General features: G+C 38.0%; 2 protein-coding genes across 5 annotated transcripts in view; both read left to right on the forward strand.

Moving 5' to 3' along the window:
• The window catches only part of TXNDC16 (thioredoxin domain containing 16), a 126,379-nt gene that overhangs the window by 42,541 nt on the left and 66,001 nt on the right, over nucleotides 1-17,837 (forward strand). For all 4 annotated transcript variants that reach the window (XM_034992464.1, XM_034992465.1, XM_034992467.1 and 1 more), the window contains exons 7-8: nucleotides 10,088-10,209; nucleotides 15,293-15,383. In XM_034992464.1, coding sequence (XP_034848355.1) covers nucleotides 10,088-10,209; nucleotides 15,293-15,383 — 213 coding nt within the window. The remainder of the gene's footprint in view (nucleotides 1-10,087; nucleotides 10,210-15,292; nucleotides 15,384-17,837) is intronic.
• Nucleotides 6,282-7,966, forward strand: LOC118002171 (leucine-rich repeat transmembrane neuronal protein 1-like). The gene has a single exon (XM_034992471.1). The coding sequence runs from the start codon at nucleotides 7,119-7,121 to the stop codon at nucleotides 7,482-7,484; it is 366 nt and encodes a 121-aa protein (XP_034848362.1). The 5' UTR covers nucleotides 6,282-7,118; the 3' UTR covers nucleotides 7,485-7,966.

Here is a 17,837-nt window from a genome sequence, read left to right on the forward strand (position 1 = left end):
TTGCCAAATCTGAGGTCACCAAGATTTTCTTCTCTATTATCTTCTATAAGTTTTATAGAAGTTTATATGTTTTACATTTAGATCTATGATTCATTTGAGTTACTCTTGTGAAAGTGTAAAGCCGGTGTCTAATTTCATTTGTTTGCATGTGGATGTCCAGTTGTTTTAGCTATCCTTTCTTCATTAAATTGCTTTTTCTCCTTTGTCAAAGATGAGACTCTATTTGTGTGGTTTCAGTTTTAAACATAAAGCTTTGATGTTTGGAATTTAACTAGTATAGGGATGGATTTAGCTCTATACTAGCCAGGTAGCTACACAGTTGTCTCAATACAACTGAGGTTAGTGAATCTCTTTACTATTCAAGACATTACCTTTTATACTAAACTCTCATGTGTATATATATACATACATACTAGTACCGTTGCTTTAATTATTGAGGCTTTATAATATGAAGGTCCAGCCCCTTCATATTTCTGTTTTCAGAATTGCTTGTTCGTTTTGTTTACATATGACATTTAAAATTAGCTTGTCCACTTTCTCCCCCTCCCTAAATCCTACTGGCATTAAATTTATAAATTTGTTTTTAGGGACAATTGACATCTTTATAATGAATCTTTCCATCCCAGACCTGATGTCTTTCCATTTGTTCAGCTTTTCTTTTGTGACCTCCAGTAGAGTTTTAATGCTTTCATCATTTATGACTGGACACTTAAATATATTGCTAGGTATTTTATCTCTTTAGTTTCTATTGTAAATGGGTTCTTTTCTTTCATTGTCTCCTAGCATACACATATTAATATTTTATGTGTGTATATGTATGTATAATATATGTGTATGGGAAAGATAGAAGTATAATGTATAATTATAATTATATGTATTAAATTTATGTCCTTTGACCTTACTGAATTTTTATTATTTTAAAGAAGACTGGAAAAACAAACTAGATTACAGTAATAATACCTTTATTGTAGAATGCATGAAAAATATAGAAAGCCATGAAAAGCCCACCTAAAATTCTTCATAATCCCATTTCCTAGAGCTAAATAGTTATTTATTTTTGTTTATATCCTTAAGTTTTTTTCGTAAGACACTGTTATTTGATATTAATATATATATATGAGAGCTTTGTCTTTTTTTCTAAGACACCATTATCTGATACTAAATATATATATGAGCTATATCTGTGTGTATATATATATATCTATATATGTAAGTATATTATATAGGAGGTATATAGTTATATATAAATAATTCTTCTAAGTTTAAGTTAAGCATTTTATTAGGCAATAAACTGATGAGCCAAAGCTTACTGGCATTTATTCAAATATGTTAATTTCAATTAATTTGTCAGTTATTTGTGACTCAAATCCACTTCTTAGCCTTGTAATCAAGAAGAAAAAATATTTGTAGATTATATTGTTTTTATATTTCTCAAAATACTTGTATATATACTCAAAACTTGCATTTGAGAATATTTATATTGCTTTATTTGGCTTGCTTTTTAAAAATGTGTAAACCCATGCTGTTACTTTTTTCTTCAAAGCATTTGAATTTGTTCTTTATGTAGAATGTTTTCATTGAGATCAGCGATCTGCAATTATATTTGAACTTTGCTTCTTTGGCAACAGAAAAGATCAAGGTTTTAGCTAACTTTTATTCTCTGAATATAGGAAAATTGTGTTTAGGAGAAAGATTAAGTTAGTAAAAATCTAAGAATAGAATAATACATATAAAGTTAGGGTAAGCTTTATCTATTTTTGGACCGTTATGGCCAGTTAAGTAGTGTTTTTTGGTAAAATATTTAAAATACTCCTAAAATATCATTGATTAAAAATATACTGACATATTGATCTATTAAAATTTTCCTACATTGGGGCGCCTGGGTGGCTTAGTCAGTTAAGCCTCTGACTATTGATTTTGGCTCCAGGTCATGATCTCAGGGTCGAGCCCGATGCTCGGCTCTGTGCTGGGTGTGGAGCCTCCTTAAGATTCTCTCTCTCCCTCTCCCCCACCCCTACTTGTGCACATGTGTGTGCGGGCACACATGAGCGTGCATGGGTGTTTGCTCACTCTCAGAAAATTTTTTTTCCTTGCATTGATATTTCAGGATATATTAAGTGAAATAAACCAAGTGTTTTAGAGAGTAGCACAGCACCATGTATGTAAGATGGCAGGTATTAAGTCTAGATCTCTGAAGGGTCTCTGATGTTACCCTACTTGTATATATAATCGCAGAAACACTAGGGCTGTGAATCAGAAGTCAGACCACAGAGCAGTGACAGCAGCTAGGGTAGCATGGTAGTACTAGGTCCTCCTTACCCGGTTCTCCATAGAGCAACAAGGTGAGAGCCATATGCTTACACCTGGACTTATAGCGAGGTTTGGAGAAGGAGAACTCTGAAATTATGACTCTCTGAGCTTCTTTTTTTTATTAGATTTTATTTATTTTTTTGAGAGAGCTCGAGAGAGCACAAGCAGGGGGAGCAGCAGAGGGAGAAGTAGAAGCAGGCTTTCCGCTGAGCAGGGAGCCCTGATGTGGGGGCTCGATCCCAGAATCCTGGGATCATGACCTGAGCCGAAGGCAGACATTTAACCAACTGAGCCACCCAGGGGCCCGTGAATCTCTGAGCTTCTATAAGAGCTGACACGTCTAATCTTTCTTTCTAGAGGTAGAGTGGTTGCTCAGCTTATTTTTTTTCTCTGAAAGTAAACAGATCCTCCCTGGGGCAGGAGAAGATCTCTGCTCTTAAATTTAACCTTTGGCTTCAGAGAGGATAGGAAAGGTTTTATTGCTCCTTGAATGGGAGCTTGTGGCTTCAGAGAAAGGAGGCAAGCTTAGAAGGTGCAGAGGAGACAACCTCCAATGTTATGTCATGCTAGGTTTCATCTGTAGGAGACTTGGACTGTGTAGGAACACTGAGAAATCCAGGGAGCACTGTCTTGTAACAGAGACACATATAAACACATGTTTATGGCTTATATGTATATGGCGTACATATTCAAGGTTCACAGAAAACTGATAATATTGGTTTATAGGAAGGGAATGGGGAAGCTGGGATTGGGGGAAGGTGTATAAGTAGACTCAACTCTTCAGTACAAACGTACCTTGTGTTTTGAACCATATGGAAATTGTTACCAATTTGCAAAATAAATAAAATTTAAATTGAGAATTGGGATTTATAGTCTAAAAGTTCTTAGCCCTGTTTTCTAAAATATACATAGTTAAAACTGGTGGAATTGAGTGGTTTGATAACCATATAAGGAAAATTTTATTCCCAGCTTCTGGATGAAAAAGGGTGATATTTAGAAAAAGAGAGTTAAAATAGCAACTAATCTTTATTTGTTGATTGAGAATATCATATATCTAACCAGTGTGAGGCAGGTCAGGTAGAGGATAGGAGATTAAGGCACTATAATCTCAAATGTGGATTGGAAAGTTGTATGATATATGAAGAAGTCAGGATTTACTGAGGATTTGAGTCCCCATTCCTGATTTTCCATAGTGCAATCTGAGCAATTTATCTTTTCTGGTTTTCCTCATCTTTAAATGTTATGATTGCAACCTCATGAGATTGTTGTGAAGATCAAATAAGGTAATGCCTGTGAAAATAAATTGTGGGTTTTAGCCAGTACTCTGTGAGTGTTAGTTGCTTTTTTCTGTGTAAATGCAGGAAGTCTCCTTTTGCAATTAAGAAAAAAAAAAAAGGAATCCAAATTCAGATGTTCTGTTTCACACACAGCGCTAACAGAAGTGAGTTCATGCGAGTTCATGCTGTGATAGTTGCTGTGATATTTGCAGTGAGGTAGCAGTTGCAAAGAAGGACCATCCTTATAGTCATTGTTGATTCCTAAACACCATCAAATGATGCAAAAGGAAAGATTATACAGGACTATAAGAAACAATGAAAGCTCATGAACTCTTCATTAAAATGTGGTACTTGGTATTCTTGTGACAGTGTTTTGTCACAAAGTGGTTTCTTTCCCTTTAAATTAACATACTACTTATTAAAACATGAACTTCAAATATTAGGGGAGTTATTTTCAACTATCATAATTTCTGCTAATATTTTGTCCTTTAATACATTATTGCCAAGCCAGGCTATTAAGTCTTAAGGTGACGTTATTATAGAACCTCTGGAAAAAGCTACTCTTAGAAGTGTCTTCCTCTAAGATCCTACACTGCACCCATGCTGGTCCTGTCTTAATAGGTTTGGCTATTGCTTGTTCTTTTATCTGTGTCAGGTTTGTTAGTGCACAGTATTGTCAGGTGGGTTCCTGTTTGATAGTGACATACTTTTTACTGGGAAATTGTAATAAAAAATTACTTTCTTGGATTTGAATTCCTCACAGCTCTGTGTTAACTGGTAGAAGTGATTATTTCCCCATACGGTGCCCTTTTATACCAAGTCCTTATACCAGTGCATAGCACTATGCATGACATGTATTAGGTGTTCATAAAATATTGGATTGATGGATGAGTGAATTTGGAAGCTTCACTCTTTGGTTGTTAAAAATGGGAGAAGCAGAAATCCTTTCATGTTACAAGCCTGCAAGATTGTTTCTGGTGATACAGTTTCATAAGGAGTAAGCTAATAGGAGAATATACAATATACGACAAAAAGGCTAAGACCCGTATTTGTGTATTTGTGAATTTGTTATTACTTGTACTCTCCATTTATATTTCAGAGGTGGCTTCTGTTTGTTATTTTAACTGTATTAATTTAGAAAATGCTTAATAAATATTTTGGGATATTTCATTTTATACATGGATCTGCCCAGTCACAATGTAATTAATTTAGATAAAAGTAATTTGTTCCTCTCCCAGTGTTGTTTTTCCTCCTTCCCCTCCCCTTTTTTTCTTTCTTTAAAAAAAAAAAAAAATTTTTTTTTTAATAAGGATTTGGTATGGCAAAATAGAAGGTAACATTTCCTTTTTACTGGTTTTTTTTAGGAATAATGACCCAAACCTAATGTAAAAATAGTCTTTTTTTTTTTTTTTTTCTGAAAAAAGGTTGAACGGCCTGCTACTCCAAAAGCAGGATCAAGTAGACTCTTCAGTTTCTTCCTTTCCTCTCCTTTCCTTCCTTGCTTTTTTTTTTTTTTTTGGGGGGGGGGGCACCGGTTCAGTTCTGGGCCATATTATAGTTTTGATAGGAGGGTCTCAGGAAAAGCATGCCAAAGAAAAGGAAGGCCTTTCTGGGGCGGGAAGAGCTCCCAAGGTCAGAGCAGCTCCAGACTGTTTCACCCCATCATTAAACAAGAAAATGCCAAGACAGGCTTTTCCTTTTACCCATTTCTGTCAGGAGTTCTCCTCTTTGTGACTAGAGTGAAGGAGCACAGGCTTGTGAATGGATCCTAGAGATCCCTGCATGTCCCCATATTCTAGAAATTAACATTAAAAATTTGTTAAAGCTAGGAAGCCACTGGGAACAATCACGGAGGTCATTAGATTATGAATGTCATTAGTTTTGGTTATTATTACCTCATGGATAATGACTACTTAATGAGCTTTGGGACATTAGGCAAGGTAACCTCTCTAAGAGAGCCCCGTGACCTTATCTCTAAAATGGAGTTCATGATAGTACTGATCTCAGATGGTTGCTATGAAAATTAAGCAAGACTGAGTGCATTTCTGAGTGTTTTTAGTTAAAAGCCTCAAAATCTGGGTCTGACTGGCTTAAGCAGAAAAGGATTTGGAGTGGATATAGGAAATCTCAGGCTTGGTAGAAGGGCTGGAGAACTGGACTCAGAGTTAATACGGTTCTAAATTAGAGTCAAAAGCATGACCCACAACGAGTCTGGGAGCGACGGCTGCATTAGTGCTGAGTGTCAGATGCGACAGCTTGCCTCACCTGTGCTGGGCTGTCATTGACACTGTTGTCGCTCCTGCTTTTAAAGCTGACAATTGCTCTACTGCTTCTTGAAATAATTCTGTACTGTCCCTTATTCTTTACATCACTGGCTCCTGATCCAGAATGTCAGGCAAGTGATTCTGGGTCATATGGCCGTGCCTTGCAGCAGGGAGCCTAGAAGAGCAAATTTATGATATTATTAGCTTTCGTGGGGGGATTTGGGCTCTGCCCACTGTGAAGACATAGAAAACTGGAAATCCCCAAAGCAAAAGAGAGTTCAGAGCTGGGCAGTCCCCAGACTGATAAAATTGCCACTACCGTGGAGTGCTTTGTACTATGCCTGACATGTGGTAGGTGCCCCCCAAACGTTGGCTTTTGTTAATTTATATTTGCCAGTTGTTTTTTTTTTAAAGATTCTATTTATTTATTTGACAGAGAGAGAGAGAGAGCACAAGTAGGCAAAGAAGCAGGCAGATGGAGAGGGAGAAGCAGGCTCCCCGCAGAGCAGGGAGCCCAATGCGGGACTCGATCCCAGGACCCTGGGATCATGACCTGAGCCAAAGGCAGCCGCTTAACCGACTGAGCCACCCAGGCGCCCCTATATTTGCCAGTTTTACTGAGAAACAAGGTTAGGGAGATTTGTACTCCCAGATAGGATTTTTGAAGCAAGTGGATTAGATCTGCTAGAGCAATAAAGATAAATGGGCAGATGTAATTTCCAAGCCTAGAATTTACGTGCTAGTCCAATTAAGTTCACTAGATGTCCTCTCCCTCTGGACTGAAATATTTCAAGGGTAATTCTGGACAGGTTAGCCAAAATGTATAAGCAACAAACAACCCAGGTTGCCACCGAGACTCCCCTGCCATTCATTAGTTGCTTCCCTTTTCACCTGGTTTCCCATTTATGAGTGGTCAGTACTAAACATAGTTTAGAAAGTTCTGGCCTCAGTGTCAGAAGACCTGGATTTGAATCTCAGCTCTACCTGTGACTACCACTCTGATCTGGACAGGTTACATAATCCCTCAGGTTGTTCCATGTGTGTATAATAAAGAATATTTAGATCAGATACAGTCAGCTGGAGTCTGGCATGCAACTCTTTTGCTGACTTGTTCAATCTCACTGAGCTGCACCTGGAACACACCTACTTGGTCAAAGTGAACTTCGCCCACCCCTCATGCCTCATCTCCCTACACTCCCTCTGCCTGAAGAGGGACAAGGTGGCCATTGTGGCTAGTTCACTGGACTGGGTTTGGAACTTGGAGAAAATGGACCTGTTGGGCAATAAGATCAAATACATGGAGCCCCATGTGTTTGAGACCTTGCCGCACCTGCGGTCTCTGCAGCTGGACTCCAACCGCCTCATCTACATCGAGCCCTGGATCCTCAACTCTTGGAAGTCATTGATGAGCATCATCCTGGCCAGGAACCTATGGGACTGTGGACGTAATGTGTGCGGCCTGGCCTCATGGCTCCACAGCTTCCAGGGGTGCTATGATGACAAATCGCAGTGTGCCAGTCGGGAGTACGTGCAGGGCAAAGACATCCTAGATGCCGTGTGCACCTTCTGCCTCTTCGAGGTTGGGGCCAAGTCCACAGCGGCCATCTGCTCTGGGCCGTCACAACCACAGTGATCTGGGCTCCCAGCCAGTCCGGCCACCATACTTGCTGACGGCAGGGAGGGGGGCAGCTTGATGGCACGTAGGAGCTGGCTACTATGGCTCTCCCCCCAGAAAGCATGCTGATAACACCATGCAGATCCACAAGATGGTCACAGGCACCATGGCCCTCATCTTCTCCTGCCTCATCGTGGTCCTGGTGCTCTCTGTCTCCTGAAAGTGTTTCCTAGCCAGCTTCAGGCAGCTTAGATAGTGCTTTGTCATGCAGTGCAGGAAGCAGAAGCAGAAATGGACCATGCATCAGATGGCTGCCATGTCTGCCCAGGAATACTATGTTGATTACAAACTAAACCACATGGAGGGAGCCCTGGTGGTCATGATACACTCCTTGACTGAAACTGTAAGGGGATATTTCAACAGGAAGGTCTGTCTATATTAAGGAATCTGAGAGTGTAAAAAGGTAGCAATCATTGATTTTTTTTTTTTTGTAAATGATATGTTTAAAATAAAATAGCACAGTTTTTACCAAAAAAATATTTAAATAATACCATTGAGGATTTAAATGAAAACATGTGAAAATATCTAGCAAATAGTACTGCTCAGTAAATATTTCCTTTAAAGAGCCCTGGGAATTACAGAAGATTAAGTTTTACATTTCTTCAAAAAAAAATTGAAGAAATCTATAATGTATAGGTAAATATGTAAGCCAGTGTAATTTAGGGCACCTATTTCAGGGTATCCATTAAGTCACAATAGTTTTATAATAATACTAAGACCTTATTTGCCTTTTTCATTTTTATTCTCTTATGAATTCAGTTTCCAGAGGCTATATGATGTGTTGTGTGATGTCACAACAGATTGAGTGAAGACACAGATATGAGAATCCAGCTGTCTTCTATTTAGCCCAAATAGTAAAGAGATTTGCAAAAATATAAAACAATGCCACTCTTATCACCAAATTTTTCTTTTGTTTTGGAAAATTTAGTTATTTTTAAATAGTGTTAATATGCAGTGGTGTTTATTATTAAAGAATTAACAAATATTTTTAAATTGCTGTTTTAATTTCTATTTTGGTAACTACAAATAGAGGTAACCTACATAAACAAAAGCTCTTTGAGGAGTTCAGTGATTTTTAAAGGTACAAAGGATCCTGAGACCAAAAAGTTTGAGAACTGTTGTATTCTCAGAAAGTGCCGTGTTTTCCATAAAAGGAAACTATGGCTGACTAATTTATTGGAGACAGTTTGATTATTTAAGTATATGGACTTGGAACAGTTTTTAAAAATCCTTGAAGTTTAGCCTAAAATATACACATACACACACACACATACACACACACACATGCATGTGGAGGATTAAGTGGGATGAGCTGTTAGGGATAGATAATTTATATAGAAGTAGAAAATTTAAAAAGGAAATTCTTTTGGATGAAGAAATATGATTAATTAGTCTGATCTACACATTGAAAAGATGATCTGGAAGAATTATGGTCAGGTGGAAAGATCACTGAATTAGGAACAAAGAGACCTGTTTTATGTTCTGTTCCTGGCTCCTCAATTCCATGTTTTGGATTTGCATTTCTTCAAATGAATGGGAATAAATAATTCCTACCCTGCTTTTTCTTTCATTCATTCAACAAATATTGATTGCTTAGAATGTACTAGGCTCTATTCTAAGTTATTATAGTGATTAAAATATGCAAGGCCCTGACTCAGGAAGGTAACAGTTTTAATAAAAGATGCAGGCATAAACAAGTAAATAAATATATAAGCAATTACAAATTGTGATAAGTGCTACAAAGGATCAAATAGTGTGAAATTAAAGAGAAAAATGCTACAGACCTAATTACAGAGGACCAAGAGGGTAGGTTTCTCTGAGGCAGTGATGTTTAAACTAAGACCAGATACATGAGAAGGAGCAGAGAGAGTAGTTTTCAGCAAAGAGAACTGTGTGTGCAAAGGCCTTGAGGTGTGCCTAAAGTATGGTAGACATGAGAAATGGTAAAACAAAATGGAGTTGGAGAAGTAGGTCATGCAGAGCCTTGTATGCTGTGGAAAAGAGCCTTCAGTTTAGACGTGTAAAGGGTTCAAATATGTTCAAGCCTGAGAGATGTTTACGGGATTATTGGGCCAAAGTAGGATATTAGTGAATACAACTTAAATACATTAAGGTAGTTGTGATGGAGAAGGAGCACCATTTCTCGCAACTGTTCCTGTCTGATGTTCTCAGGTATAGACAAATGATTGAGAGAGTGATTTTAATTCAGTATTAAAATGCTTAGGTTCTGGGGTGCCTGGGTGGGCTCAGTTGGTTGAGCGTCTGCCTTGGGTTCAGGTCATGATCCCAGGGTCCTGGGATTGAGCCCTGCATCAGGCTCCCTGCTCAGCAGTGAGTCTGTTTCTCCCTCTCCCTCTTCCCCTCCACCTGCTTGTGCTCAGACATGCTCTCTCTCTCAAATAAATAAAATCTTTTTAAAAAATGCTTAGGTTCTTACTACTGATAATTTGTTCAAAAGAGTTAAGTTTCTCTTTTTGATTAGGTTCTTTAACTTACTGAAAATACATATTAAATAACTACGTATCAGGTTCTTCTACCAATAACATCTCTGTTTATTTCAGTGCTCTTCTTTTTAATGAAGTAAAATATATTACCACTCTGGAAGACCTTCAGAACATAGAAAATGCTCTGAAAGGAAAAGCCAACATTGCATTCTCCTATGTAAGAGCCATTGGAACGCCAGGTATTTAACTTTTCTCTTAATCTTTGTTGTGCCTCTGCACTTGTCTGCGTATGTTGAAGGACTTAAAATAGCATCCTTACCATTAAGTTTTCTTTCTTTAAGCAGACAGCTTAGTAATGTGATTGAACAAAAACCCTATAGCCAGATTGCCTAGTTAGATGCCCTGCCCCCATGACTTACACTATGACCTTGCACAACTTATGTAACTTTAGTTTCCTAATCAATAAAATGGTGAAAATAACTATGCCTACTTCTTAGTGTTATTGTGAGGGCCAAATGAATTCAAATAATTAAAATAGTTCCTGATGTATAGGAGTGTCCTATAAGCGTTAGTTACTATTTTTATTTCCTTATGGTCCTCATGGTACCTGGTATAGTAGTTTACAGTATTTGATAATATTGACAATGGTTTTCTGTTTTATTTTAACATTTGCTATTTATGACTTTTTCCTGGTTTAAAAAAATATATAATTTTGACAGCATCACCTTGAGCTGTAATATGTAAAATTACGTAATTTTGTAGTAAAGAAGTTTATAAGCATCTTATGAACAAATTATTATTATGATTTCAGGACTTTCATTTGTTAATGGTTTTAACTTGATCATGTTAATATAAGATGTTAAAGATATTTTTAAAATGGTATATGCTCTATGAAATAAAATCACTTACTGGAAATCACAATTTTTATAAACATAAAGCTTGGGATACCTGAATGGCTCAGCGGTTAAGCGTCTACCTTTGGCTTAGGTCATGATCCCAGGGTCCCGGGATCAAGCCCTGCACTGGGCTCCCTGCTCATCAGAGAGCCTGCATCTCCCTCTCCCTCTGCTGCTCCCCCTGCTTGTGTTCTCTCTCTGTCTGTCTCTCTGTCAAATAAATAAATAAAATCTTTAAAAAAAATAAACAAAGTTTGATGGCTACATAGCATGCCACAAATTTAATATACTTGTAAAATAATGCTCTACAATTCGCCTGTTTTTGTTTACTTTACAGGGTTCTCAGGTTATTGTACATAGTTTGTAATTGTCGTCAATGAGAAGGATGAGCTAGAGAGAGTTTACCTTGCTACAGTGGAACCAGAACTCCCTGATTTGTATTTTAACAGGATCAGTCTGACTTCTGTGTTTGGAATAGGCTGGAAGGAGGAATAGTAGAATAAGGAAGGAAAATTAGGAAGTTATTGCAATAAGGGAGGTGAGAGATGAGATGATGGTGGGTGGCTTGGATCAGGGTGTTAGTGGAGGTGGCAATAAATTTGAACTCAGCCAGTATTTTGGTTGTAGGACTAACTGAATTTGCTGACATATTAGATGTGGAGTGAGAAAGAAATAGCACAGACCACGGTAGCTCTGGGGTTTTAGCTTGAGTTACTTGAAAGGTGAAATTGCTGATAACTGAGGTGGGGTAGATTGAAAATAGACAGTTTGGAGAGGAAGCTCTGGAATTCACATTTGGACATCATACTTGTGAAATACCCTGTAGACATCTTTGGAGATATGTCAGCAAGGTAGTTGGATGCTATGAGTCCGCATTTGATGGTGGAGATACAGACTAGGGCTATAAATTTGGGGGACCAGAAGAGATCACAAAGTGAGTGATGCTAGATGGGAAAGAGAAGACTGAACTGTTCAGATCTGTCAACATCTACAGGTCACTGAAGTGAGATGGAATAAAGAGACAGGAGGAATGGACTGTGTGGTAGGAATATCCTGTAAGCAAAGTGAAGATAGGGTTTTAAGGAAGAGATAGAAACGGTTGTGTCAAATGATACTGAAAGATTAATTAGGGTAAGAGCTGCCAATTGGCCTAATTATGCTTAGCACTATGGAATTTGTTGGTGACCTTGACAAGCACAGTTTCTGTAAAGTGGGGTAAATGCCTGATAGGGGTACAAGAGACTAGGTAGAGAACAACTGGGGACTGTGAATATGGAGACTCATTAGAGAAATTTTGCTGTTAAGGGAAGGAGGAAAATGGGCAGTGACTGGAAGAGTATGTAGGTCAAGTGAAGAATTTCTTGAGAAGTATATTTGTATGTTGACAAGAAAGATCCAGTAGAAAGCATAAACTACAGCATGGAGGAAAAAGCAGGGAGAATTACTGGAACAACATCTTTGAGTCAACAAGAAGCGATGAAATCTAGTGAATGAGGGGAGGTGTGGTTCTTTGCTGGGAGCACAGAAAATTCATCTATGGTAAATGGAGGGAAGACAGAGAATATGAGCATCAGTTTTGTTAAGTGGGCAGATAAATATGCTTGTGGAATTTTTTTTGGTTTTGCTTTTGTAATTGGCTATGTTTTCTCAGTGAAATAAAAATAAAATCATCAGATAGTTTGAAGAGAGAAGAGATGAAATAGTTGTTTTAGAAGGCCTGAAAATAAAGAATGGTTGGTGCTTGTTAAGTGTCTGACTCTTGATTTCAGCTCAGGTCATGGTCTCAGGGTCCTGAGATCGAGCACTGTGTGGGGCTCCACCATGAGTGGGGAGTCTGCTTAAGATTCTCTCTCCCCCTCCCTTTGTCCCATACCCCCAGCTTGTGCTCTCTCTCTCTCTCTAAAATAAATAAATAAAATCTTAAAAAAAAAAAAAAAAGAATGGTTGCCAGGCAGCAATAATATTTGATATCAGTAATCTAAAGTGAGATCATGGGGTGCCCGGGTGGCCCAGTAGGTTAAGTGTCGGACTCTTGATTTGGCTCGGGTCATGATCTCAGGGTGGTGGGATTGTGCCCTGTGTAAGTGAGGAGTCTGCTTAAGATCCTCTCCCTCTGCCCTTTCCCCTGCTTGTGTTCTCTCTCTCTCTCTCTCAAATAAATAAATAAATAAATAAAATCTTTTAAAAATATATAAAGTGAGATCATTAGTGTGGTGATGCTAATAGGTTTTTGGGTTTTTTTTCCCCTGCAGCCATGTTTACTTAGTACAGAATAAGCAGAGTATCTGACTTAACCTGGATTGCATTTTAGCCAGATAAGGGAGGGATTATAAAGACTGATCATGGAATGTAAGCTGGGCTAAGAAGGAAGAGAAAACCTGAAGGAGTGGAGGACAGTGAAAACGATAAGACTGTAGTTCCTGGGGGATTATGTGCTAGACAGAGTTACCTGGAGATGGAAGGGTGCGTGTGTTTATGGAAGGAAGGGGTTGGAGGAATGCTAGACTTTGAGATTTTGGAGGGGTTTGCAAGTGATTGGTAATTATAAGGCCTGGTGTGGGACCATAGCAGCAGGTGGTTAAGGTCGACTTGAAGAGAGATCACTGGAATCTCTAGAGAGGACCAAAGACTGAGAGGCTAGGATTGGCAAGTATCATCTATGAGGATAATAAAATCACCAAGGATTATGAGGAAATAGTATTGGAGAGAATGACAATGTGAAAGAAGCTAAATTATTTTTGTGGAATGAAGGGGGTTGTTTCTGGCTGGGGTGGTAGATGACTCCAAGGCAGAATGGTGAGTGGAATACTCTGATGACACTTGACTCGCGTGGTAGCAGATTCAGTGGGGGTGAGGAAGATGACGCCTAGAAATGGCAGTGAGGAGAAAAGGGAAAATAAAATAAAATGGAAAGGAAGAAATGCTTCAAGTAAATAGTTTGAGAAAATTTCCCAGGACTAAAGGATTTGAGCTTCCGAATTGAAAGGGCTCACTGAATCCCAGCATAATGGATGAATGTAGAGCCACACCAAAGCATCTCATTTTGCAGGTGCAGAATATTGGGAACAAACACTGTTCGAAAAGCTTCCAGAAAGAAAGAGTATACAGTTAAAGGATCAAGAATCAGAATCGCATTGGACTTCTCAGTTGCAGCCCTAGAAACTGAAGAAAATGGAGCAATGCTTTCAGAATTCTCAGGGGAAATGACTTGAACGTAGAATTCAATATGCAGACAACTACAATTAGTTACAATATAGAATAAAGACACTTTCAGAAGCGTAAGGTCACAAAATATGTGTATTTCATATATCCTCTCACAAGAAGGTGCTAGAGAATGGGAGCAAGGGAGCAAATCAGTCAAGAGGATGTGGATAACAGGACAAAGGACCCAACAAAGGAGAAAGAGTAAGAGAATTCCCAGGATGATGATGAAGTGAGTAGTGAGTTCCCAAGATAGAAGCTCTGCAGCAGGCCCAGTCGCAGGAGTCCGTAATGCAGTAAATCAGTAGGCTCTCCAGAAATGTCTATAAGAAGAGGGAACTGCTAGTGTGCTGATCTATTTGAAGTATTGAGAGCATTAGCCAGTAGTCGAAGAATTTAGAAATAAATTAGAAATGAATTTAAACAAATTAAAAAGTATAACTGGTGAAAAAGTTGCTCAAAAAAGGAGAAACGTTCATTTTGCACTCTATGGCTCACTTGTAAATAGTATACACTGAGTTATGACAATGTAAATACAGATAATTGAGCTAATAAAAATTAGAACTATATTGGGATCATTGAGGGGATAGAAGTGTGCATGTTTGTGGAGTGAGGTTTTGGGAAAGAGTTGAGTTATCATCTGCCATAGTGGGAAGTCAATAGATAATATTAATAACACTTTAAAAAATCAGGAAATAAGAGTGTAAGAATGTCATTTAAAGACTTGGAGGTAAATACCAAAAGAAACAGTAAAAGAATTGAAAGCAGCTGTCCCTTGGGAATTGGAAATGGGGTGGAGGTGGGTGGGGCAGGGGGGAGAAATTGTTGTTTTTCTTAATATGTTTTGTAGAATTGTTTCTTTTTAAACTATGTATAAGGATAAGTTTGATTAAAAGAAAACCAAGCCAGAAACAATACGCAGGCATACACATAGATAAAATATAACATATAAAAATTGGATGGTGGATGCATAGCCTCTGTAGAGACTCTCCCCTACTACGAGGAAGAAACTGTCACAGATTTGTCATATGTTGTATTCTCAAGTATAACTCATTTCTATTTCCTGTTAACTCTTAATTTCTTTAACTGCCTGCATTTGCCCGACTGGGATCCCTACCAGGAATTTTTCTTTATAATAGAGCCTAAAACAGTGTAGGGCAGTATTCAGAAGAGAGTCACACAAACTAACTTCTTGTGTCTCCCAACTGTCTTGTCTCCTCTTCAGAGCACAGAGCAGTCATGGAAGCTGCTTTTGTGTATGGGACTACGTACCAGTTTGTCCTAACCACGGAAACTGCCCTTTTGGAAAGTATTGGGTATGTACAAGAGGCATATGTCAACAGTTTTAAGTTTGCTTCTTTCACATTACCTATTCAACATCTCCATCAGACTCTCACATCATTGACTTACCGAGAGGAATTGTAAGCAGATGGGAATATATAAATGAAACTGGAAATCCCCTTCATTATTATTGTCTGCCATTCTACAGTCTGAAAATGAATTTAAATATGCAGAGATGATGTTAGGCTAAGGTGAATAAAGACAATATGGATAAGCACAATATGTGATCCCACGAGTGGCCAAGTGTATTTTAGGAATGGATCTCCCACAGTGATCAGATAGGTGATAAAATAACAGCTTTCATAATTAAGCTCCAGAAGTTCTTCCTGAGAGTTCTGTAAGTTACTTTGTTAGGCTAGTCTTAAATGTATTTAAGTACAGTTTTTGAGCAGAATGTTTTAAATGTTTATTTTTCTTGTCTAGTTTTTAGCTTACAATTTCAGGTAGAGGCCTTCTTTTGACTTTTTACCTGGGCAACCTAGGGTTGAAGTTTTTCTTTCCTTTGGTGCTTATAGAACACAGGGAATAACCAGTGTGTATTTTAAAGACTTTGCCTCAAAATGCTCTTCAAGAAAATTAATACAAAGCAAGACAAAATGGTGATTGTGTGAACTTTTTATACCATGCAAAAGCTTGTTTGTTTGTTTAAAGGTTTTATTTATTCATTTATCAGAAGGAGAGAGAGAGAGTAAGCACAAGCAGGGGGAGAGGCAGAGGGAGAGAGAGAAGCAGGATCCCCGTTGAGCATTTCTTTTCTCATTCATCTCTTCTGATTGAACTGTCATTCTGCTGATTCCCTCATTAATGAATTAAAGAAAAGTTTAATGTATGATTACTGTTTGTTTAAAAATTAATATTTTTAACAATTTGGGACTTCTGCTGACAGTACCGCAAAGCTTTGCTGTAAGTCACTGAGTCTCAGGATACAATAAGCAGTGGTTTAGGCAGCTGCTTTGCTACTCCCAACGTAGACTGCCAGTTTCCCATCCCAGAATGGGGGAAGCCTGATTATTCTCATCTCATGGCAATTCTATGGTAGCCCTGCAGTTTTGCTGACGGTCAGTTGTTTGTACTTTTTTTTATGTACTTATTTTTCAGGTGATGAATAGTTGCAAATAAAGATGACATGCTTAAAACACAGAAGAGTATTTATTTATTAGCAATACGTAGGTCCTATCATTTATCCTACAAAATCTGTTCAGCAAGCTATACTATATACATAGCATATTCTGATCTATGGCTAAACATGGTCATGTTCTGGAAGGGTTTTTGCTTTCCCCTATTTTTAAAATGAGAATTCTAAAATGTCCAGTTACTTTTTTTTTTTTTGGTATACTTTTGAGTATTTGATACATACATTGGATATGTTTCAGTACTCATTTATTCATGGATAGCAAGATGGTAAGGAGTCATACTTAGACCTGATATGACAGGGAGGGACTGTGCATTCAGAGTACTATAATCCTATGGCATGACTTCTGGATGAAGTAGTTGGCTAGGACTTTGGGTTGTCTTCTAATGGAATGAATGAATGCATTTTTTCTTTCATTTGTTCATTCTTTTATTTAACAAATATTTATTGAATGCCCTCTATGTGCTAGGCACTATTCCAGTTGCTGGAGCTATGACACTGGATAAAGTCTAGTATATTAATCATTACATGGCCTGAATTTGTTTGAAATCATATGTTGGTTAAGGAGGGTGTATAGGATAGGTAGTATAAGAGGTGGTGTGCCATGGAGACACCAGTACTTTCTGTGACCTCCCCATACTCCCCTCTTAAAGAATCTGTGTATAGGCCAAGGATGTTACCCCCTCACACCATACATATTACTGTCAGTCAGATCAGAGGTGGCCACCTGATCTGGGGTCAACCAGCCCACTGGCTTACCTGAGCAAATGAGATGCCCTCTCTCAGGAACTTGGAATTGGGCATGGAGAAATGGGATTATACAGTGTTTTGGCTCTCTTGCTCATAGGAATATTTTGGCCATGTAGAAGTAAAGAAGGGAGAGTTATCTTTATAAAGAGAGTTGGGAACTGAAAAGTATTAATGGCAAAACGAAGGTCCCTTGAACTCTTGCTGTTCAGATCTATACATTTATTCTCTGATCTAATTACTTGAATTTTCCTTGTGTTCTGTGATATGTAGTTCTACACTTCCAGTAAGCCCCCCTCCCCACCTTTTTGGTTTCTGTTACCTACAACCAATGATCTCTGATTAAATTACTTTCCAAAATTACTTTATTATTTCAGAGGTTATGATGTCCAACCTCAACTGGGTCCTCCTGCTTTCAATACTTTACTTTTAATATATGTGACTATTTCCTTTTAATATATGTGACTATATGAGAACCTAAATAGTTCAAAAGATACGTACTTTGAGTTTAAGAGTTCAAAAGTTAAGTACTTTAATTGGGTCTTGGCTG

Source organism: Mirounga leonina, unplaced genomic scaffold (genome assembly GCF_011800145.1).
Source record: "Mirounga leonina isolate KUSES-001 unplaced genomic scaffold, KU_Mleo_1.0 Mir_82, whole genome shotgun sequence".
In the NCBI taxonomy this organism is placed as follows: domain Eukaryota; kingdom Metazoa; phylum Chordata; class Mammalia; order Carnivora; family Phocidae; genus Mirounga; species Mirounga leonina.

Bases quoted from the DNA above. Each gene is read 5' to 3' on its own strand.
- LOC118002171 (XM_034992471.1), top strand. From the start codon at position 7,119: ATGGACCTGTTGGGCAATAAGATCAAATACATGGAGCCCCATGTGTTT.